General features: G+C 41.9%; 1 protein-coding gene across 3 annotated transcripts in view; it reads left to right on the top strand.

The window, feature by feature from the left end:
- Positions 1-24,185, top strand: part of Ttll7 (tubulin tyrosine ligase like 7) — a 131,861-nt gene that overhangs the window by 91,418 nt on the left and 16,258 nt on the right. For all 3 annotated transcript variants that reach the window (XR_015046656.1, XM_021157826.3, XM_021157823.3), the window contains 2 exons: positions 1,812-1,892; positions 17,636-17,796. Coding sequence is in view for 2 of the 3 variants with exons in the window: in XM_021157826.3 (XP_021013485.1) it covers positions 1,812-1,892; positions 17,636-17,796 (242 nt within the window). In the remaining variant the exon portion in view is untranslated. The remainder of the gene's footprint in view (positions 1-1,811; positions 1,893-17,635; positions 17,797-24,185) is intronic.

Below are 24,185 nucleotides of genomic sequence, written 5' to 3'. Positions count from 1 at the left end.
AATAAGGCTTTCAAGTAAGAATAATTAGCATCAAATAATAACTGTTCCCCATGATCAAATAAATATCAGGGTAAACTCTTCTATTTAAAAACTAAGTTGAAGAGCTTAAGATGAAAAGAGACAGGATGAAAATAGCGCCTTGGTATAAAATGTCAAGAGGAGTTACAGGTGATGCCTGGAAAATCACGTTTTGAAACAGCCTGGATGAGTTATTTTCATGCCCGCCACCTAGTGGAGCATTTGGGTGGCAGACGTTCAGACGCTCCGCAGTCAGGACTTGCTCCTCTCTTAGAAAGAAATCCAAGGTCACGGAAATGGTTTGATGGAAGAACATTTCTTCACTCAAGGTTTCTCTTATCCGCCCAACACGCTTTATAAATGCCCATAGTTAGATCATCCATCGGCCACAGAATGTTTTGGGGGTAGGGTTGGTGGCTTGTGATTTTCTTTTCCCCACAAGACAAGGCGCCATCTAGTGGTCATATGTAGAATAAGAACCAAAGCTCACACTGGGTCCTCTTATTGTTCATCCGCAAGTGCATAGAAATAACGAAACAAGAGAAAGATTTCTTGCTGCAAAAATCTGCAACGGCATCATATTATTGTTATTAGAGAATTACCGTTAATTATCCAAGTCTTTTGAATTTTGTGCTAAGTTTTTTTTTTTTTTTTCAAAAGTGAAAGTCAGATGTTGTTTGTCAGGGAGCTTGTTACAACAAAAGAAAATTTAGATTGAGTATAAGGCATTGTGATAGACATGTTTTACATCTTTTTATTTAGTGTGTTTATGTGTGTTGGTCCCAGGAATTGAAAGAAGGTTACACTCAGCAGCAAGCATCTTTGCCCACTGAGCTTTAGCACCAGCCTGGAAATGTTTTTACTCACTTTGATAATGTTTATTTCTAAGAAAAGCCAGTAACTTTGAAGCAGGCACATAATTTTTGTCTGTCTTTTATGATCCGATATTTTCTTTTCGAATTTATTTCTTTTATTGAATATTTGCCTCCATGTGTGTATGTGCACCACATGTGTGCCCGCTGCTCAGAGGTCAAGGATGGCGTCACAGCCCCTAGAACAGGAGTCATAGACTATGTGCTGGTAAGTGGGTGCTAGGAATTGAACCCAGGTTCCCTACAAGAGGAACGAGTGCTCTTGGCCACTGAGCGATCACCTTGGTTCCATTAAGGTCTGCTGTTTTTAATTAGAAAACGAGAGAGTGGAACTAATGTATGTGGCTATTGCGATTCTTCTACAAAGAAGATTGTTAGGCTTATACAATTAATGAAATGTAATTAATAATTAATGTCAGGCGTTAGATTCTTTACTGTATGTCCGCTGTGTTCCAGACTTGAATGCTTGCTACAGTATCCATTACTAGGGTGTATATTGAGGAATTCTGTAGAATTCTGTAGGTAATACAAAACAAAGGGCTAGTAGAACTCTAATTAAATATAGGCTGACTTTGAATGTATTGTTCAATATTCTATCACTATGTGGGTAACACAGCCCTTTGAGTAAATATAGGAAAATCTGTGTTGGAGCCCTACCTAAAATGTGTGTATCCAAGGATTTCTGACTTTTACTCTCTGAGTGATATTACTCTTACTGGAGCGAAAGAAATGGGCTCAGGTTTAGAACTTCTGACTTGTCTAAATCTCTTCAGGCATCTTTTTATGAATGGTAGAATTGTTATTATAAGTAGTCTCATAGAGCCGTCACTGCACGGATGAATACAGTCATGGATAACGGGGTCATTCACTATTCTCGGCGAGCATTCTAAATTAAATTTGTTAACTTCTCTCCCCCAATAGATCATGGATAACTGGAAGCATTATAAAACAAAAGTGGCTTCATATTGGCTCATAAAATTGGACTCTGTAAAACAACGGAAAGTGAGTAGCACTTGAAAAATCACTTGGCCATTTATATGTTCATTAAGCTAAAGTGTTTATTTAAGTTCATAACAAGTTTACACATGAACATTTGTTTGCTTATTTATTCAACAAATACTGTGCACCTACTATGTGTTAGACAAGGTTTAGGCCCGTGTGTCAGCATGTATCTGTGAGTAGTGTGCCAGCAGGTATCTGTGAGTAGTGTGCCAGCAGGTATCTGTGAATCAGTGTGTCAGCATGTATCTATCTGTGAGTAGTGTGTCAGCAGATGTCTGTGAATCAGTGTGTCAGCATGTATCTGTGAGTAGTGTGTCAGCAGATGTCTGTGAATCAGTGTGTCAGCATGTATCTGTGAGTAGTGTGTCAGCAGATGTCTGTGAATCAGTGTGTCAGCATGTATCTGTGAGTAGTGTGTCAGCAGATGTCTGTGAATCAGTGTGTCAGCATGTATCTGTGAGTAGTGTGTCAGCAGATGTCTGTGAATCAGTGTGTCAGCATGTATCTGTGGGTAGTGTGTCAGCAGATGTCTGTGAATCAGTGTGTCAGCATGTATCTGTGAGTAGTGTGTCAGCATGTATCTGTGAGTAGTGTGTCAGCAGGTATCTGTGAATCAGTGTGTCAGCATGTATCTGTGAGTAGTGTGTCAGCAGATGTCTGTGAATCAGTGTGTCAGCATGTATCTGTGGGTAGTGTGTCAGCAGATGTCTGTGAATCAGTGTGTCAGCATGTATCTGTGAGTAGTGTGTCAGCAGATGTCTGTGAATCAGTGTGTCAGCATGTATCTGTGGGTAGTGTGTCAGCAGATGTCTGTGAATCCGTGTGTCAGCAGAGTGGGGAGCAGGAACAAAGATCATGGAGTGAAAATTAGTTTGATGTGTGTATGGATGATAGATCACAGTTTTACTTATTAATCTATTTACATGATAATTTTTTATTGGAAAATAAGTGATACAGTAGTTATAAGAGATGAATTTGGATGGTGGGTCATCGCTCAGATTGAGACTTTATGGGGTTCGAGAAGAAAGAGTTTCACTTTAGAAGATGAGATGTCACTGGAAAAGTTTGAGACTTTTGTAGTCTGACTAGTCACTTGAAAGGACTGAGAACCACTGGAGGGGACGAGAATTGAGGAGAGAGAATGCGGCATAGAGTAGAAAGTGATGAGAAGGTTTTTAGGGCAACTGAGGCAAGAAGCAGGAGTGGTCAGCTACGGTGCGGAAGGATGCTTGGATTCTGTAGGCCTGTTGTGTGGGTTTAAAAGTATTTATTTTAAGGACTGGAGAGATGGCTCAGCAGTTAATAGCATTGGTGGTTCTTCCACACGTCCCAGGTTCTATTCTAAGCACCCGCATGGAGGCTCATAACCTCCAGGTCCAGGAGACACACACTCTCTTCTGACCCCCAAGGGCACTGCATGCACTCAGTGCACAGACATACATACAAGTAAAACAGTCATGCACATAAAAAATGCTTATTTTATTTTACGTGCATATATGTATTTATCTGTGTGTATGTTTTTGCGCCATGTGCATTCAGGACCCCAGAGAGGTCAGGAGAGGTGTCTTATCTCCTGCAGCTGAAGTTACAGACACGTGTTACCCTCCATGTGGGTGCTAGCAACTGAATGTGGCTCCTCTTGCAAGACCAAGTGCTCTGAGCCACTGAGCCACTTCTCCAGCCCCCTGTTTTTGTGCTTTGATACTGCATATGGTAGGTAGATGTACTGACTAGCTATCCAAGTGACGATATTGAGTGTTTTTTGATGTACATATGGGTTTGAGAGCAGAGTTGAGGTTGGATGTGGAGGCTGTAAGGCATTTCGAGGAATAGGGCTGGACAGGACTACGTCGAAAGTTTGTAAGAGAAGACTGGAGTTTCTGGGACGCTGTGAGCCCAGGGGGCACTCTTGCAGGCAAGAATGGAAGGTGGGAGGATTCTCTGAAGAGGACTGAGAAGAGACAGGTGGTGCCCAGTTAAAACAGCAGGGGTTGGGAGTCCCTGAAGCCACATGAGGCTACCTCAGTCACAGACTGATGTGCAGTGCTGGAAGTTGCTGCTGCGAGTAGAGCATCAACCTGTCTGTTGTTTTAGGCAAACATGGAGGTTAGTGGTGACCACAGTTAAATTTTGAGCAGTCTGAGGGAATTCAATTAGTGAGTCTCAAAAAGGAAAAGGCAGTAGTTGGTGCAGACACTTTTCAGAGCTGGGGGAAGACACAAAATGAACTGGTGGTAATGAGGAGAGAGGTGCGGGCTAGTAAGATTTCTTTTTTCCTTTATGCCTTAATGATGAAGACTCCTCATTTGTGCATGGGTGACAATAGTTTGGAACAATGACTGGCAGGGAGGGGCAGTATCAAGATTTTTGGGAAACTGAGGTCTGGTCCTACCAAGAGCAGTTATTATAACCAGAGGGGAGAGGAAGGGCCCCAGAGTGTGATGGAAGAAATGAGATCTGATGAGAAAGCAAAGGACACGTAACAGCTGCCATGCCAAGGAGCGTGGGAGGTAGGGATGGCGTCCCCTCAAGAGGCTTGTCTCATGTGCTGGGCCGGTTTTCAGGAGCTAGTACTATTTCAGTAGCTCTAGGAAAGTGGATTAACATTTGGCCATTCTACGGCTTGTTGATAGATCAGATGGAATTTGACACCGATGAGGTTACAACCTTTATCTGAGTAAACTGATCTGAAGGGCTGTCCATCAGCTCATGTGCTGCCCTGCCATGGGCAGAGGCAGTGTCTTCATTGAGGAGTATGTGTCAGAGGAGGCAACAGAGGTAGACAGACATTCACCATGCTGTGAGCCATTGGTGCGTAGTTGCTTAGTAACCGAGTCTGGCCTTCTCCCCCATTATGGACCATAAGCCAGAACACCTTTTCCTTCTATGAGTGCCTTTAGGTCATGGTATTTTATCACAGCAACAAAAAGTAACTAATGTAATGATGTTTAAACAATTGGTTATTTTAGAAGAAAAGAAAGGGATCTTATTTCTTATCATACACAAAATAAGTTCCATGCAGGTTGCAGTTTGGTATGTAACAAAGGAGAATATTAAGGCAAAGGAAATGCAGAAGGAAAGATGATTGTAATTGCAGATGGGGAAACAACATCTTTAAAACAACCAAGAGAGCTGAAAGGGAAATCTTGAAAGACTGTTACAGGAAACCTTAAAGTCGGGTGTAGGTAGTGGTTCTTCCCCATAATCCTGGCATGCAAGGCGCTGAGGCAAGAAGACTGTTGGGAGTTCCAGCTTAGTCTGGGCTACACTGTGAAACCACATATCAAAAACAAAAACAAAACAACAACAGCAACAACAAACTACCACCAACAACAAAAACAACAAAACCCCCCAAACAACAACAACACCACCCACCCAACCAACCAACCAAAACCCCCAAACAACAACAACAACAACAACCTCAACCAACCAACCAACCAAAACCCCAAAACAACAGCAACATAAACAACAACAACAACACCCAAACAACCAAACAAACAAACAAAACCCCAAAAAGCCTAGAGAAAAATTTAGGAATGGCAAAAGAGACCTTAAAGCAAATTCAAAACAGAATGGGTGTGAGGATGTTGAGCAGGTAAAGAATTAAGTTGAGCAGGCAGGAGTGGGATTTGAGTAGTTGGAGGTTTGAGCAGGCGAGGCAGGTGCTGAGCACATGGGAGAGTGTTGAGGAAGACTGACATTCAGTGCCCATAACATAAAAAGTAACAGAGGTAAACCAATCATTCTTAGCAGTCAGTCACAAAAGTCAAAACAGCTTATAAACACCCACAGGTAGCGTGGCAAAATGCATAGAAAGGACTATTTACTAGATCTTCAAATAGCCAATCAGCATGCAGATAGATCTTTGGCCTTACTAATGATGAGGCAACAGCAAGTGAAAATTATCCTATTGGCAAAAATTAATAAGATGGATAATTCTCATCTGTGGGCCTAGCATGGCTAAGAGGGCCTTTGCTCTGCCATCAGACAGGGTACATTGGTCTAACTCTTCAGAAAGGTCATTCACGGTACTTATTAAGTTATGGATGCTTGTAGCCTTGTGAGTCAGAAGAGCCATTCCTTGCACTGTGTCCTGCAGATTTTCATCCTGAAAAGTAGGAAAGACGTCGATAGGCCAACATTTATAACAGTACTGTTTATGATAGCCAACTACCAAGAAGCAGCTAGAGTGTCCCGCAGTGGGATTATGGTTAGAAGGACACGGTGCATTCTTGCAATTTAGTGGCATTTGATTGAGTACTATTCTAGAATCTTCTCTGAGTAAAATATAGAATGCAAGCCTGTGACTAAAGACCCATGAAACAAACAAGGTAGTAAAATAACCCAAAGCGCACAGCAAGAAACAAAACTCAATGCAGACTCTCCAGGAGGCAGGTGTCCTCTGGGGGGCAGGTGTCCTCTGGGGGGCAGGTGTCCTCTGGGGGGCAGGTGTCCTCTGGGGGGCAGGTGTCCTCTGGGGGGCAGGTGTCCTCTGGGGGGCAGGTGTCCTCTGGGGGGCAGGTGTCCTCTGGGAGGCAGGTGTCCTCTGGGGGGCAGGTGTCCTCTGGGGGGCAGGTGTCCTCTGGGGGGCAGGTGTCCTCTGCTCACTGGTCTTCTCTTTCTGGAGATATTCTGGGCTCAGTGCAACCAGTGGACCATGCCTGTGGGAACTGAGGGAGCCTTTCAGATCTGGTGGCCATCTTTTCCTGTCTCACTGTCAACCATGCATTCTGGATGGTGAACTCCCGTATCAATTGCCAAGCGAGATAAACATTCCAGGCTGAGTTTTGGGAGCTCAGCCCCCTTGGAGCTTTCTGCAAGGGTGTGTCTACGTGTCTATGATATCCAGTGTCACTCACTAGTCACATGAAGCTCTCCACCACCCCCCCCCTTTTTTTTTTCCGAGACAGGGTTTCTCTGTGTAGTCCTGGCTGTCCTGGAACTCACTCTGTAGACCAGGCTGGCCTCGAATTCAGATCTTCGCCTGCTTCTACCTCCAAGTGCTGGGATTAAAGCCGTGCACCACCACTCCTGGCCACATGAAGCACTTGAACTACTGTGACCACACAAATTGAGTTTGTAACTTAGTTTCAGTTCATCTAGAGTGAGAGGACAGTCATATCTATTGCTTTCCACATTTAACAGCATAGGTGTAATAGACGAGATGCCCTTTTCTTAATGGTCTTCCATAAAACCTTTCTTTGCTATCTTCCCACTTATGAATTTAGAGGGGCTATGAGAACAATCCAGTGACATTTTTCATTTGATACCAACCTAAAAGGACACCCTATATTAAAGTAATAAGTTACACAATAAGGTATATTGTTTCATTTTAATCTACTAATGAGTGTATTACTTAAAATTAACCTATCTGTTTTTTTTTGTCTTCTTGTCTGTCTTTTTGTCTCTGTCTGTCTGTCTGTCTGTCTGTCTGTCTGTCTTTTTCTGTATGCTTGACTGCCTTCCTATCTCTCTGGCATTAGTTTTTTCCTTCTTGAAGCACCTGTATGGTGGTATACCCTATACTCCCAACCGTGAGGAGTTAAGGCAGCCTTGTCTACATAGCAAGTTCGAGGCCAGCCAGGGTCACATAGTGAGATACTACTTCAAAGCACCTTCCTTTGTTTGACCACGTACGATTTATTCCTAGCGGCTCTCTGTACTGAACTGAGAGAAGGGGAGCAATGCTACCTACTGCCTTTTCCTTCCTTTACTTTATGTATTTCTATATTTTTCAAGTTACCATGATCTGTTTTACAAGCGAAGGGAGGGATGGCTGAGAGAAATGGACCAGTCTGTTGTAAACAACTTGGCTAAATAACAGAGATGTGGGTTGGCGCCATGGCTCAAAGAAACAAGGGAAGGAGGTGGGACTGGGTTCTGAGCCCAGGATTTTAATCTAGGCTGCATGGGCAGGAGAGTCACAAGTTCAAGTCCAACCTAAGGTTTAGAATGAGTTAAAGGTTAACCTGGGTAATTGAGTAAAGAGTCTACCTCAGAATAACAAATACAAAACAGGTTGAGGAATATAACTCAGGTGATTGCCTGGCATTTGCGTGAAGTCCTGGTTTAATCTCTGGCACCACAAAACAAAGCAAAAACAACAACAACAAAACCAAAACTTAAGACAATCAAATGAAAGAAAAGAAAGAATACAGAGAATTAGAAGTTACAACAAAGAGGTGGATAAAGACTGCCCTGGCTCCAGCACCTTCCTCCTACACAGCACACCGTCCTTCAGAACATTCCTTCCGTCTTCTTCATGTCACCTATACGATTCCCTTACAGCCACAAATTATCTTTCCCCGTTTGACATTTCAGGGCACTTGTACCTGCCTTCTATCTACTGTGAGAGGTTTATGAATTTTAAAAGACCCTTTAGGGCTACCATGCTACCAGCCACCTGCCTGGGGACCTCTTGGTACCCACAGTCTGTGGGAAGAAGAGGAGACCCTGTGGCAGTGCTGAACAGTCCTGGTGAGTGCCACAGTCCTAGGAGCAGACCCCAGGGCTGACTGCTTCAAGTCCTCTAGAGCTCAGGGACAGAAGGACCTGTGGAGGCTTTGCCTCTGGGCTAGGCTAGCCAGCTGTGGGGATTGGTACTTGACAGCTTTGAGTAGTGGTGCCTCTCAGGCTCTGACACCTCAGGTATAGATGGGTCCCTCTAATCTGTCTATAAATGAGTCTCACATGTAGTCACCTTCTTTTGCCTGTGCCCTGGACTGCCTGCTGTCCTACCCTACCTGCCCCTTGGGGGTTGGAGGTGAGGTGGCACGGAATCAATGACACAGACTCCTGGAGCCGGTGAGAACCCCTCAGCAGGCTTCTCTGAACGCTGCTGCAAGCTCCTTCAATACCCTCCACCTGCACCCCATTGGTCCTAAGAGTGCATCTCTTTTAAACAGCAGTTCCTGATTGGCTGGCACTGTGTACATCAGCAATCCTCCATCTCTCAGGCAGTCCTCAATTAGGTCCCCCTGCAGATGTCTTTGCGATTGTGTGACCCAGCATCTATGCAGAGGTGGCCTTGCTGTTCCTTCTACAACTTGCAGGTTTGCGACACACGTTTATTAAATCAGTATGATTCGAGATGCCTGGTAAACGTGAGATGAGCTTCTGTAAATGGAGAAGGACGCAGTCTGTGAATAGAAAGGATTAGTCCATATGTTTAAGGGTCATGCTTACTGGGATTAGAAATTTAAAAATAAACATAAGCACTTACTTGTGAATTTATAAGCACATGCATATCCCACATGTCAGCTCCCCCATGCCAATTTACTGTAAGGACACTTGCGTGCTCTTCTGTTAAGACTTGCTCAGAGGCTATTCTGTTAGAGCAGAAAGGCTGTACTAAAGTGAGGTCCGGAACCTTTATTCTCAGTTTATACATCTTCTACTCCATTACGAGCTCCGGTTTTTGGTTCGTTCTTTGGTCAAATATCACCCAAAGGTTTTATATTTGCTGTGTGCTTTAAGATATAATAAGATACCCATTCCTGCTAATAATGTCTCATAGTTCATGTTAGCTCAACAGTTATGATCATTCCCCTACCTGGCTACTTTATAGACAGTTCTATTTTGGGGCCAAAGAATTCATGTATTGGATTTTGGCATTCAAGGATAAAAAGAGCTGATCTGAATTAGAGAAAAGTTCATCTTACTGAGAGACCCCCGGACGTTCGAGAGTTGCTAGGCAGAGGCTGTGAGCAGAAGAGAAGCCCTGGAGTCCCACAATGCAACTCACTAGTAGTGGTTTTTCTTGCTGTGGTCATGGTTACAGCAAGCGTCTCTCTTTTTTCTTCACCTATTCTGTTCAAGAGGTCTTTTTGTGACAGACTCTATTATCTCAGAGGAGTGAGGGGCAAGGCACCCAGGCATAGCAACATGCAAAGGCTCTAGGGAGCGGCCTTTCTGTGATGACATTCTCCTACTGCAGGAAGGCTTTCAGCGCTCTCTCCCATGAGTCTTCATTTGACTCCAAGTTCTAAATGTGTAGAACTTTCCATCTTTGTAAAAAACTATCTATGCTAAATTGATAGCTCTTCCACCAATATTCATGCAAAGAAGCATGGGCAGTCCCATCCCATAACACACGCCATCACACCCGTGGACAAGGGAGGCACTACATTTTATTGTAAGCAAAGGTTTATTGTTTTAATTCAAATTTAGAATGTTTTTCTGCTTAATCCAGAGTATGCAAATTAATACCCAAAATTCTTAAAACTTACCTCAGACAGGGATAAAAGTATGGAATTATTCTCAAGGATCACTGGGGCAGATTATCATGTGCCTAACTGATTTGTCCATATTATAAATTCAAACACATAAATAGTTTTTCTCCATCTTGTCTCTATTTCAAATTTATTTCTGGGAAATGAGAACCAAATCACTAACTTGTGACAATGAGAGAGTGAATATCATAGCAAGACAAAGTGCACTGAAGAGAAAGCCACACCCACACACACGAATGAGAGAGTCAGTGTCAGGGGGTGGAAAGAGGCCCTGGCCTTGTGGAAATACAGCTTTGGGTTTGGTATACTCCTACCCTTATTGTAGCTGAGAGACTTAATAGGCCTTCTCTGAGATTTGTAGCTACAGGCACTGGGCAGTTCTGGTGAGAAAGGAAAACCTTGTGTGTACTTGAATTCTTCGGTGTAGAATTCTTCTTTGTAGAATGTACAGAGATGAGATATAAATGTGACCTCTTGACTTACCATGTTGGCTTGTGCCCAACTTTCTGTTAGTTCCCTAGAAAGCTTGAAAATATATCAAAGACAAGAAGAAATGAAGAAATGTACGTCAGCCATGGAATGCAGAGTTAGATCTTATAAAATGTCACCCGTTTAGAAAACCAAAGATTTAACTAACGTTATTAGATGTGGATTAATCAGATGCATCATTCTTTCAGCTCTGCTCCTGTGGGATGCAGTTGCTAACTGAGGATAATTAGAAGTGAAGGAGGTTTCTATGGGGAGCACCCAAGGGGAGAGATCTGAAGGAGGCAGGAAGAGCATTTCAGCTACAGCACAGGTCAGACTTGTGAGCTGAAGGGAGGGGGCAGATGGATGGAAATGACCTCAGACTTAAGTGAATCTTAAGATGGTGCTGGCCCGGCTGATGGAGAGGGTAGACTAAAACTGGGTGTTGGAGGGTTGACACCAGGTAGCAGTGCCTCCAGCCACACTTGCTTCTTCAGTGGGTGCAGCCTAGGTAAAGCTTAGGCAGTGGCTGACAAGTACAAGTGATCCTGGGTGAGAAAGCATTAGATGACCAAACTCCTTTAAAACAGGTTGATCTGAGTTGCCTGTTCCCATTGTTACTCAGGATGTGTGTTTCTGGGACTTTTGGTATAGCACTGGAAATGTAAATGAGCTAAATACCTGATAAAAAATGGAAAAAAAAGAATTTATTGGTTGCCGGTTTTGTCCATGAATTCAGCTGGGCGCTGTTGGGGATTTTGAAAGTTCACTTCATGTTTTTAATGACTTTAACCATGAACTCTTCATGTGTCAGTGGAGGGATTGGCACATCCCAAGCATTCATACTTCCACAGATGAAATAGATATTTATCTCACTTGTTTTGATTGCAGAACAGTGATATTGCTGATGTTCATCAGAGTTCTGTAAAATTCAGAGCTTAGCTTGCCAAACACAGAGACTCCCGCATGCTTTGTCGTGTGTGTGTGTGTGTGTGTGTGTGTGTGTGTGTGTGTGTGCGCGTGCGTGCATGTGTATGCATTTTTATGGAAATAAGACTATTTGCCTTTCTTCCCATTTTCCTTACTAGGTATAAAATAATAAAGAGCTGGAGCTTAAGAATGTAACACTGGGCTGGTGAGATGGCTCAGTGGGTAAGGGCACCCGACTGCTCTTCCAAAGGTCCAGAGTTCAAATCCCAGCAACCACATGGTGGCTCACAACCATCCGTAACGAGATCTGGCTCCCTCTTCTGGAGTGTCTGAAGACAGCTACAGTGTACTTACATATAATCAATAAATAAATCTTTAAAAAAAAAAAAAAAAAAAAAAAAGAATGTAACACTGAGGAGAGTCTTCAGAGGCAGGGAGTGGAAATAGTTCTCTCCTGTAACATCAGACTGTGGCAAACCTGCAGTTGTACAGTCTAGTTTTCGGCCAAGAGCCGTGCTTCCAACGCTCCATAAGGGATCTATCTATCTATCTATCTATCTATCTATCTATCTATCTATCTATGAAGTACGAGTGTGTGCCGCGTTGATGGGCTATGAAGAATGCCCAGTTTGCTGAAAAGCACATTCTCTGTTGTCATACGTAGGCATGAACTAAGGTGGGGGCAGTGGGGAGAACCCAGTCATAGTCTATCTGCATTTGTTTTAGAATTTTTAATGGATCCCCGTTGACCAGAGCTGCTTGGTAGCAAATCCCTTTCCACACCTACCTCAGCGGCTGCTGCTTGTATTTCGGCTGCTGCTGTCTCCCATCTCCGTTTCGTATGGGCTGACAGGGGATGCTGTCCCGAGTGGTTCATTTTGTGTCAGCAAATACGCCTTCGCCCTATAGCTGCAGCGGCTGCACACATCATTAGAGCTGTTCACACTGATTTTAATGTTGCTTCCAAACTGTCTTCACCTCTTGCCATTATTTTAATTTAGGACCAACTGCTCAGCCATATGGAGTAGTTTGTCATTCAGCATCTGTAGTGGCAAAATATGTATTTATCTGTGTGCTTTATGCCTTCAGATGGGCTATGTTTCACAAGAAGACAAGTCTTTTCACTTTATTAACGTGGCCATTCACTGAATTTTTCCATTTGCTTTTCCCACAGAGGGCTTAATATTAGATTGGGATGCTTTGCAAAGTCATAAAGAAATGATACTTAGTTCTGTACGTTAGCTTCTCTTGAGCCCACAGTTAAATGCAAGGATGCCTTGCTGGCCATTTATCATTATACTTCACAAATTATTCAGCATCTGGGCAGGGGGTGTAACATGGTAGGTAGAGGCTTGCCTAGCATGCACAAAACTCTGGGCTCAATCCCTGGCTGTATTCACATGCCTGTAATCCCAGCACGTGGGCAATGGAAACGGGAAGATCATAAATTCACTGTTATGCTCAGCTCTATAACAAGTTTAAAGCCACTGTGGTATGGGGGCTGGAGTGATGGCTCAGTGGTTAAGAGCACTGATTGCTCTTCTGGAGGTCCTGAGTTCAATTCCCAGCAGCCACATGGTGGCTAGCTTTGCCAAAGGTGCAGTCACATAGCCTTTAAACAATCTAGTCCAAATTCTATGGGCACCACGGAGGAGGTGTCTAGCACCCTTGTCTGCACAGGGATTCTGCCTGTCTTCCCAAACATTACTTGTTAGAACAGATCTGAACCTAAGAAAAGACAGTTTGAGTTTGTCTCCCTAGCTTTTACTGTTGGTCTTTGAGAAGACAAAACCGTGGTAGTGTTAAGAGAGGCTGAATTCTGAGCTGTCTGTAACTCAATCAAGTTGCGCTCTGTTCTGGCCTGATTTGTCAATTATAAGATCTAAAATGTTTTATCAACTTTAGACTTTACTTAATACCTGGATGGCAATGCCTCATTTGCTTGAACTCAGGTGTTGATCATGATCTGACAGGAAATAATTTATCATTTCTCTATATTGCTTTGACTATTTTTCTCCTTCCTTCCTTCCTTCTTTCCTTCCTTCCTTCCTTCCTTCCTTCCTTCCTTCCTTCCTTCCTTCCTTCCTTCCTTCCTTCCTTCCTTCCTTCCTAGATCTATTTATATTATGTATATGAGCACACTGTAGCTGTCTTCAGACACATCAGAAGAGACTATCAGATCCCATGTGGTTGCTGGGATTTGAACTCAGGACTTCTGGAAGAGCGGTCAGTGCTCTTAACTGCTGAGCCATCTCTCCAGCTCCCATTTCCATCTTTTTCTAAATAAATATTAATGTGCATGATCGTGGACTCCACCTCAGGGGTTTTGGAAAAGGGCCATGGAGCAACAGTACTTTTTACTTGGTTTTGGGATTTCAGGACTTAATATATTCAGACATGCCTAGAATCAGTCTAAGTTCCGATGCTTACCTCATCTGCATAGGTTTTCCCTGAGCAATCGGTAAGTGGTAGTCCTTGTCCTAAGCCTCTGGGGACAGGATAAACATGTGACTGAATGGGACATCAGTTCTCTGCTATTAATTAGTAGGACATTAAAGTCAGGTGACAGATGACAGAGGATGGTCTGGTCCTCGAGGGGTCGTGTGGTAGGTTAGTAGTAAGTGGGCTGTCCTCCCAAGTGATGTTGTCTGAAGATAGAGAATTCTCCAGGTGAGTAGGCAGAGACTGCTTTGGTTAGCAAAGAGCTAGTGTGAGGTTTCAGAATTCCGAAGAGGAAGCGTTTGGATTCTTTTCCTTTGAACTGTGGAAATGGATCTTTCTAATCCATCTTCTCTCCTAAGACCAGAGCTTGCCCTTAGTGATTCTTCTTGAAAGCTAAAAGCAAGGAGAGTCGGAGTTCAGTGATGTTCTGTAGAAAGGAGTGAGTGTGGACTCTCACCAGGTGGTTCCAAACTTCCCCAGTCTGGGAAAGCTCTCCTGAGCCATAGGAAATCTTAGTTGTGGAATGAAAGCTCTCAAGCCCTTAGGTCCTGATTTACAGACATATGAAGGTTAGGATACTAGACTACCATGCTCTTAAAAGTCTCCCTAGACTAAGAATAATTATATGTAAAGTTGTAACCCAGAGAGTGTCTTTTTTTTTCAATTTTCTCCTATATTTATTTATTTATTTATTTATTTATTTATTTATTTATATTAGATATTTTCTTTATTTACATTTCAAATGCTATCCTGAAAGTTCCCTATACCCTCCCCCAGCCCTGCTCCCCTACCCACCCACTCCTGCTTCTTGGCCCTGACATTCCCCTGTACTGGGGCATATAAAGTTTGCCATACCAAGGGGCTTCTTTTCCCAGTGATGGCCGATTAGGCCATCTTCTGCTACATATGCAGCTAGAGACATGAGCTCTGGGGTACTGGTTAGTTCATGTTGTTGTTCCACCTATAGGGTTGCAGACCACTTCAGCTCTTTGGGTACTTTCTCTAGCTTCTTCATTGGGGGCCCTGTGTTCCATCTTGTGGATGATTGTGAGCATCCACTTCTGTATTTGCCAGGCACTGGCATAGCCTCATACAAGACAGCTATTATACCAGGGTCTTAAATAGTATGCTTTGCAAAGTGCTTGCATGGATATTGTATGAGGCAAAGGCAAAAGCTAGTTGCTTAGAGTAGTGTTCAAATCCTGAGCATTTTTTTTTTTTTTTTTTGGTTTTTCGAGGCAGGGTTTCTCTGTGTAGCCTTGGCTGTCCTGGAACTCACTCTGTAGACCAGGCTGGCCTCGAACTCAGAAATCCGCCTGCCTCTGCCTCCCAAGTGCTGGGATTAAAGGCGTGCGCCACCATGCCCGGCATTGATAGCATTTGTCTATTTTGGTTATTTTATGTAACTCATATTTATTCTTGGGATTAGCATATGATAACCTGTAATTGGCCACCTTTTTTATTCTTTCATTTTTGAATTATGATTTTGGCCCTATTGCATTTTACAGATACAATGGCAGAAAGTGGAAAAGGAACATTGAGAAATGACTTAAGTTTTTATTATGTTTCCTCCAGTGTTCACTCTTCCATCCAGCATTCACAAGTCCTGTTTTCTGCATTAAATATTGCAAAGCATTAAATGAATAGCTTAAATGAAATTTAAAACAGCATAAATTAAAGCGATGCCTGGTATGAATATTATATCAGTATTATTGTGAATAATTCATATGAAAGTGTTTTTTTTAATCCTCTTTGTAATTAAGGAATCATTATCCAGGAGAGTGTCTGTCATTAACTGCTTTCTTGTGGGGTGCATCATCTCTCTCCTGTCCCCTGCGCTTACTGATACACCTCGACACACAGCAGGATGTGCATCTCTGCCCCCATTTCACAGTCATGGGGACAGGACAAAGCGAAGCGAGGCCACCGTGTGGCTCACATACATACACTGTGAGGACTCGGAGCTGGTCTGGTATTCTGCAAAAATGGGTATTGGCTTGAAATAGAACTTAGTTGTCAGAGGCTAATATCACTTAATATTTAGGGAACACCAGTGGAAAGAAATGGTTCTCACTCTTCTTTCCAATTCATGTTTATTCCTGTAGAGAGCAATTGCCTTCACCATTATCTTTTTAATATGACCCAATTCTTTATATTCATTGCACATTTGTATTAATGTTTTATGGCAATTTTAAATATGTTCATGATATTAATTTCTTGTTGGGTATGTATGTTTGAATATATCTTCTCTGTAATTTGATCATTTCCTTTTTCTTTTAAAGTATCTTTGTGTGTGTTATACTATGTTTGTATGTGTGTGTGTGTATGTTATGTACTGTGTTTATGTGTGTGTGTGTTATAAACTATGTTTCTGCGTGTGTGTGAGATATGCTGTGCTTAATGTGTGTGAGATATACTGTTTCTATGTGTCTGTATGTTATATACTGTGTTTTTGTATGTGTGTGATATATACTATGTTTGTGCATGTATGCTACATACTATGTTTATGTATATGTGTGTGAGATATACTGTGCTCATGTATATCTGTGAGATATGCTGTGTTTATGTCTATGCATACTCCTGGGAACCAGAAGCCAATTTAGTACTCCTTGATTTCTCTCCAGCTTATTTTTTAATTATTATTTTTTATTTACTCTTATTGTGTGCATGTGTGGGGGCTGCATCACTGCTGGGCACACGTGGAGGTCTGAGAGAAGCCTATGGAAAAGGCTTCTTGCTTCCACTTTGATAGGAATTCCAGGACATGAACATAGGTTAGCAGACATAGCTTTCATAGCTGGCAAGCACCTTTATTTACTGGACCATCCAACAACCCACCCACCCTGCCTCTTTGAGACAGATCCTCTCTGAACTCAGTAGCTAGGCTGCCTGTTGAGTGAGCTCGGGATCTGCCTGTCCCTGTCTCTTTTCTACGGAGGTCACAAATGTGCCACAGCACTGGGCCTTTTCTTACTGATATTGCTAATGGCTCCAGGTTCTTAATAGTCATATGATCATGATGTTATACAGCTTAGGAAATCTTTTTCTCACTCAGGGCCTAAAAGACCTGTGCCCATGGACACTTTAATGTTTTTTTGTTTGCTTGTTTGTTTGTTTGTTTGCTTTTTTTTTGACTTGACATATCAAGTCTTCTAGAATTGGGATTTGTGGTTTGAGTGAAGTTCAACATCCCGTGCTCTTTTTCGTAAAGCATGTATTTTGTAGTCTCCGCTTGTTTCAGCCCTCTCTGTTGGCTTCAGCAGTAGTTCTGACCAGCAGACCTTCACACATGCGTGCATGCGTTGGTCTGTATTTCTGTTGAGTTCTTTGTTCCTCTCCTTCCTCCTCCTTCTCCCCCTCCTCCTCCTCCTCTCTGCACCTCTCCTCTCCCAGTCCTGCTCCCCCTTGCCCCTTTCCCTCCCTTTCTCCCCTCCCCATGCAGACTTTCATCTCTTACATTTAAGCCAGCATGGTGGCACATGCCCATAATGTGAGTGTTTGGGAGCTTGAAGCAGGAGACTCAGGAACTGGAAGCCGACTTCAGTGATACAGTAAATTCTTGGCCAGCCTGGGCTGCAGGAGATGACACTCACCTTTCACTGCAAAGACACATCTTTGAAACTTAGACGCATGTATTCATATGTAGACTTTAAGTACTTGTTTTTCCACTAGGTTTTGGACATAGTAAAATCAAGTATTCGTACAGTTCTCCCAAGAATCTGGAGGGTCCCTGATGCTGAAGAACTGAGTTTATACCGGATTTTCAACAGGGTATTTAATCGCCTACTCTGGAGTCATGGCCAAGGACTGTGGAGCTGTTTCTGTGATTCAGGGTGAGCTGAAGTCATTTATTTTCTGTTACTACATTTTAACTCTGTTGTTATTTAGTCATAAAGGTAAACCATGGAAATGGTCAAATATCTTTAATAATAGTCCTTTAATGCAAATTTTTACTGCATATAATTTATAGCAACTAAGTTGATTTGGACGAGTTAACAGTGAGCTCTGGGTTCAATGCGAGATCTTCGTTACAAAAGTAAGATGGAGAGCAATTCAGGAGGCCACCCAGCATTGAGCTCTGCGACTCATGCACACATGCAGAAACACATACCACACACATACAACATGTATACATACCACACACATGCATACATACACACACATACAAATACACACAATACACAAAACATACATGCACACATGCACGTGCACACACACAGACTATACATACCACACACATACAACATGTATACATACCACACACATACAGCATGCAAACATACCACACACATACCACACACATACATATATACACACACATACAAATACACACAATACACAAAACATACATGCACACATGCAGAAACACTTGCAGAGCACGTGCATACACACAGAATATACATACCACACACATACAACATGTATACATATCACACACATGCATATATACACACACATACAAATACACACAATACACAAAAACATACATGCACACTATACACCAACACTATACACATATACATACTGCATGCATGTATGCATGGACACACACACACACACACACACTTATATACACATGCACCTTCTGGGTAGTCTTGTGCCCAGTGTTTCATTTCCCTGTTTTGTCTTCTTGCTCACATTCTATCAGTTGTCCTCACCTGTCCGCATCTATACTTGTTCATGGACACAGCCATCTAAGCACTCTCCCTAACTTTCTTATGCCTTTCTCTTATCATATCCTGTTCTGACTGTGCTCCATAAAATCTCTTCATTTTTCAAATATCTTAAAGATCCGTCCATTCTGCATTGTTTGAGTCCTACCTAGAAGCCAGATTACACTTATCTCTGTTATAAAATCTTAACATACTCTCTGCTCTGACATAGTGTCTGAGTGACACTCACATGTTCTAGACATGAGCCTGCATCCTCCGTGCCTTTGGCAGATCCCTTACCACCACTGTGTGCTTCTTGTCATCCGTCCTTCACTAGAAGGGAAAAGCACTCTGGATTGCACTGACATCTGAGGATAATCTTGGCTATAATGCCTTCTACAGAGATTTAGATGAAACATTTGATCTGTGTCTGTAGCCCCTCAATTGATTGTGCTCCAGAATGTCTCTCTCTATCTGAACCCATTCTATTTGGTTTGTTTGTGAATCTTTTGGTTTGGTGCTACATTGGAATTTCAGCTCCTGCTCACCATGGAAGGCTGTAAAACAGTGAGCTACTTATATTAATGCTGGGTGTTTGTCAGAGTCAGCATCTGAAGATATATATCAGCTGAGTCAGCACCTGAAGATATACATCTGCTGAGTCAGCACCTGGAGATATACATCTGCTGAGTCAGCATCTGGAGATATACATCTGTTGAGTCAGCATCTGAAGATGTACATATGCTGACTTCATTGACCACAGGGCTTAATTTCCTCACTTGTTTTTGGTAACATATTCTGGCATGGTTGAGGTTCCTTCTCACATGCCACTAGCATCATACCCTGCAAGTTTTCGTGGTGGTATCTTTCCCTACAAACACTGACAGCCGTTTTAAGTCAAATTTAACGAAGGCTTACTAAGCAGAAGACAGTTGTTCACATATTCGCCATAATAGTATCTAGAGTAAACTATTTCTGTTACCTTCATGTGACAGGTGAGGTAACTAAAACACACACAGAGCCTGTCATCTATCCTGTAGAGATTGGGCAAGCCTTCATTTAGACTCAGGAAGCCTGAGTTTAGCTTTGGGCTTTATTTAATAGCTACACAATTGTGCTTTGTAGGATTCCTTGACTCTACGAAGCTAGGCGATGTTGCTTGTCTTTGATCTTCTGATCACATCTTCTACATTTCTACCGTATCTCCTGAAACTTTGCCCTGGCAGTGTGTGTGTGCCTTTAACAGCGGGCCTGACAGCTAGGGAGTCAAGGTAAAAGAAATCTAGTCTTCTCATTTTTTTAAGGGATGAATTTAATTTTAAAAAATTGTAGCCTTCTTGGTCAATTATGTGGAAAATATTAGACAAATATAATTTAAGTAACTCTAGGATAGTTCCATACCTTTCTCTGTCTGTTAACATACCCAAGAGTAAGATGAAACAAATAAGCCACCTCGCCTACCTCCTGAAAAATTGAACCATATTATAAATAATTCTTTCTGGTTTCAATAAATTCCGCCCTGAGCTTTGTTATGAGATAGCAAATATAATCATCTTTTTTCTCTTCGTGGCCAAGAACCCCTTAGTTCTAGGTAGTCCTTTGGGAGATTTATAAAAGATATATATATATATATATATATATATATATATATATATATATCTTATCACACATATATATGTATGTATGTATATATATATATATATATATATATATATAAGATATATTTTATTTGAAAGGTTATGTATGTGTGTGTTTGGGGGGTATACATGTGAGTGCAGGTGTGCTTTGGATCCCCTGAAGCTAGAATTACTGGCAGTTGTGAGCTGCACCGTGTGGGTGCTGGGACGCACACCAATGTCCTGTTGGGAGTGCAGAAAACACTCTTAACAGAGTCATCATTTCAGTCCCCCCCCCCACACACACACTAAGTGATCATTTCAGCCCCACCCCCACCCAGGAGGGTTTTGATGGTTCACTTTCTGATTGTAGTAGTCTCATGAGGAGTGTGGTTTTGGAATTTTATTAAATAAAATCATCTACCATGTTTTCCTGGACTGAGGGAATTCTAGATTTCTGGGGCCTCTAACTCAGGAAAGATGGCTCTGACAAGTAACACTTCAGTGGGACCTACAGGAAGAATAGGTGTTGACTACCTAAAGCATGGAGGAGGAAGGAGGGAGTGGTGGGGAGGGGAACTTGGGAGGAGGGAGGACGGTGGAGGAGATGGAGAGAAAGAGGAAGTAGGGGTAGCTAACAACAGTATGGGAGAAGGAATACACAAGTTCTCTCTGTACTCAGAAGGATGCTTTCCAGTTTAGGCCTTTTAGTCCAAAACATTTTCTATGGGAGTTTGTCATATGGAAGCCTTATTATTTATTTTCAAGACCTTAGTTCAGAAATAAACTGTAGGAAGCATTCTTGGGTATGTTAATAGGAAGAGACAGGTACGGAGTTGTCCTAGAGTTATTAAAATTATATTTGTCAAAGATTTTCCACACAACTGAGCAAGAAAGCAATACTTTTTTAAAAAATTAAAATCCTTCCTTGAGAAATGAGACTAGATTTCTTTCACCTTGACTCCCTAGCTGTCAGACCGGCTGTTAAAGACACAACACACACTGCCAGGGAAAGCAGAACTGCAGGAGATCAGAACAGAGGACCAAAGACAAGCAGCAACACTGGGCTTCATACAGTGGCTTGATGTTAGGCTTTAAGCTACCTTAGTTTGACAGACGTTAGGTGATGGACCACCATCCTTCATGGCTCTCCCCTCTGGCTGTGTTCACAGTAGGTCTTCAACTCTCAAATGTTTTGTCTTTCTTTCTGATGATTATTCTCTCACTTAAAAGACTGTGTAGATTTTTAAGTAGACAAAGCAAAATTGCTCTTTCTCTCCTGTCCACCCAACCCTCAGTCAGGTTTCCTTCCAGGCCACAAAGGAACAAACCAGTTCCCTTCTTCACATAAACATTTTACTAAAATTTCCACGAGGAGAAGGGTGGGGTGGTTGGATTATTGAACAACAGGGGGACTTTCTAAGTCTTGCATTTCTCTTTGTTGTGAGACATATTCAGGACTTTATCACTTGTCATTATGTCAACGGGAATGCCATTTCAAGCCACCCCCTTCAATATTTCTCAGAGGATTAGGGAAAAGCCAAGAGAACTATTTTATCATTTAATTTTTCTTCTAGACTTCATTGATGTTGGTGCTTTTATTTCTGTAGAATGTAGATTTAAAAAGCAAGCAATGAGACCCTGTTATTATTTTTTTTATTGAAAACACTGGTATCTCTACTTCTTCTCAGCCCTTTTTATTCTTGTAAAACCAAACCCGAAACCCAAACCCAAACCCAAACTCAAAACACCAAAACACCAAAACAAACACCAAAACACCAAAACACCAAAACACCAAAAACACCAAAAACACCAAAACAACACCAAAACCAAAAACACCAAAACACCAAAACCAAAACCAACACCAACATCAACCAAACAAGAACCCCACAAAAATTTGTGCTGTTGCTTTGGGCAGTTGGGATTCAAGGGTCAGCATAGGGGTTTTCACAGGTGCCCTTCGTGACAGTGACAGGCCGGAGCTGAGGGAGGGACACTCTGAGTCTCTAACACAGCTTTCTTGTGTATGGAGGAAGCTCTGCAGTCTTGAACAACAGGACTCAGGTCTTACTCATTCTCTTTTCTCTGCTGAGGGGTTTTGCTACGCTCATTCTCGAATATAACTTAATAGACTGAAGTGAAGTGTTCTGGCCGTGATATTGAATGCATACACAAGAAGTGGGCATAGGACATTGATACATTCATTTATCTTGAAAAGGGAATGGTAGACCTGTCAAAGCTGTTCTACCATAGGCAGGCACCAGCGCGCCGTCTTGCTTACCATGGGCAGTTGGTAGTGTTGAAGGACATAGAGACTAATGCCACCTGTTATGTAGAAAGTGACATCAAGTTGAAATGACGAAGCACCCTTTTGGTTCTTCATCTCACTTCATCCTCTCTCTCCTCTAAATTCTAAGGCCAGTAGAGAAAAATAACACTGATATGAGAGGCCTGGAGCAGATCCAACAAGACAGTCTCAGAGTATAAAAACATAAACAGTCCTGTTCAAAACAGAGGGGGTTGAGGTAGGCAGACTTTCATAGACATACCAGGACCCCAGCAGAGAGGACTAGATGGGCAGGCAAAGCATGTTTTCGGTGTATTTACAGGCATACACAATTTTATATCTCTCAGCTCAAACATTTAAGGTCCTTTAGATTATGTATCTTAAGTACAAGTATAAATGCTAACGCTCTGCTTCAGTGTTCTCTTGGCTTGATTAAGGAAAATACCTATATTGTCTATTATATCTGTAACCATAACATATATCTTGAAAACACACAGATTGTCTTGTGTTTAGCAGTAAATTTTGAGGTAGCTGAGCTAGCATTTAATCATCTATGGATCAGAAATGTTGATGCTTTTGCTAAAAAAGTATTATATTTAGGTCTGATTATTTCCAAACCCAGAAGAAAATCAATTTCTTTCAATTAATTCACTTGAGCTTTGCCCCTATAAGAAATGCTGTCTTTAGGACGATGGTTTTTTCTTTTGTTGCTGGTTTTTTTTTTTTTTAAGAAAATAAACAGTAGACTTTGTAGAGAAAAAGCAAAACAAAAACAAAAAACTCTCAAACACTTTTTAATGTATATATATATATATATATATATATATATATATATATATATATTTCAAATACATAAAATCGCCACCAAAGGTTGAAAATTGAGTCTTTGAATTTCCCGTTGGGATTCTGTTTTCTTTTGTTTTCAGGAAAAATGATTTTTCCTTATTATTTTTTTTCTTTGTGAAAACCAACCTATTCTTTCCCTGAGGATTACACAAATTGGTTATTGTTAAGAGAAACTTGAACCATTATGAAATTTCAAGCCACTTTCCCCTCATGGTTTGAAAAGAGTCCCCCACCTCCATCCTTGCTAAGGTATGTCTGAATTAAGCCTTGATGACTAACTTGGGATTTGCTAACAGTAGCACACAGAAGCGAGGCTTTTCCAGGAAGTTATGAGCTGTTCCCACTGTGGAGCAGGTTCCCTGGAAGAGGAAGGATACCGGCTCCTGTGTGGGGGTGAGCACCTGTTGGGATACGTCACTGTCACTGCAAGAGCTCACACCTGTGCCCAGGAAGCTCAAGGGATGGATAGAGAGGGAGTATTGTGCACAGGGCGCTCATAAGCAAGGGGTCAAACTGAGTTTCCTGGAGTAGGGTGGCCATAAATTAAATCACGACAGTTTTATCATCTCTTTAGTTCTAGTATTATGTTAAGTATAGAATTTTTAAAAACCCAAATCCTAGAATACCTAAATTAGATTTACAGATACTTTAATATGGAATAGCTTCACTGTTTAAAAGCAGGAAGGAGTCATTTTGTTAGCTATTCAAGTTGGTAGCACTCACAGCCTTAAAGAGAAATCCAGTAATCATTTGGTTTTTTAAAAATGAAGACTAATTTCCCAGTTTGCATCTATTATAAAATTTTCATATTCACTCCATAT

Source organism: Mus caroli, unplaced genomic scaffold (genome assembly GCF_978045245.1).
Source record: "Mus caroli unplaced genomic scaffold, Mus_caroli_1 scaffold_3, whole genome shotgun sequence".
NCBI classification, from domain to species: Eukaryota; Metazoa; Chordata; class Mammalia; order Rodentia; family Muridae; genus Mus; species Mus caroli.
The sequence above is the reverse complement of the archived record's forward strand: the minus strand, read 5'-3'. Positions and strand labels throughout refer to the sequence as shown.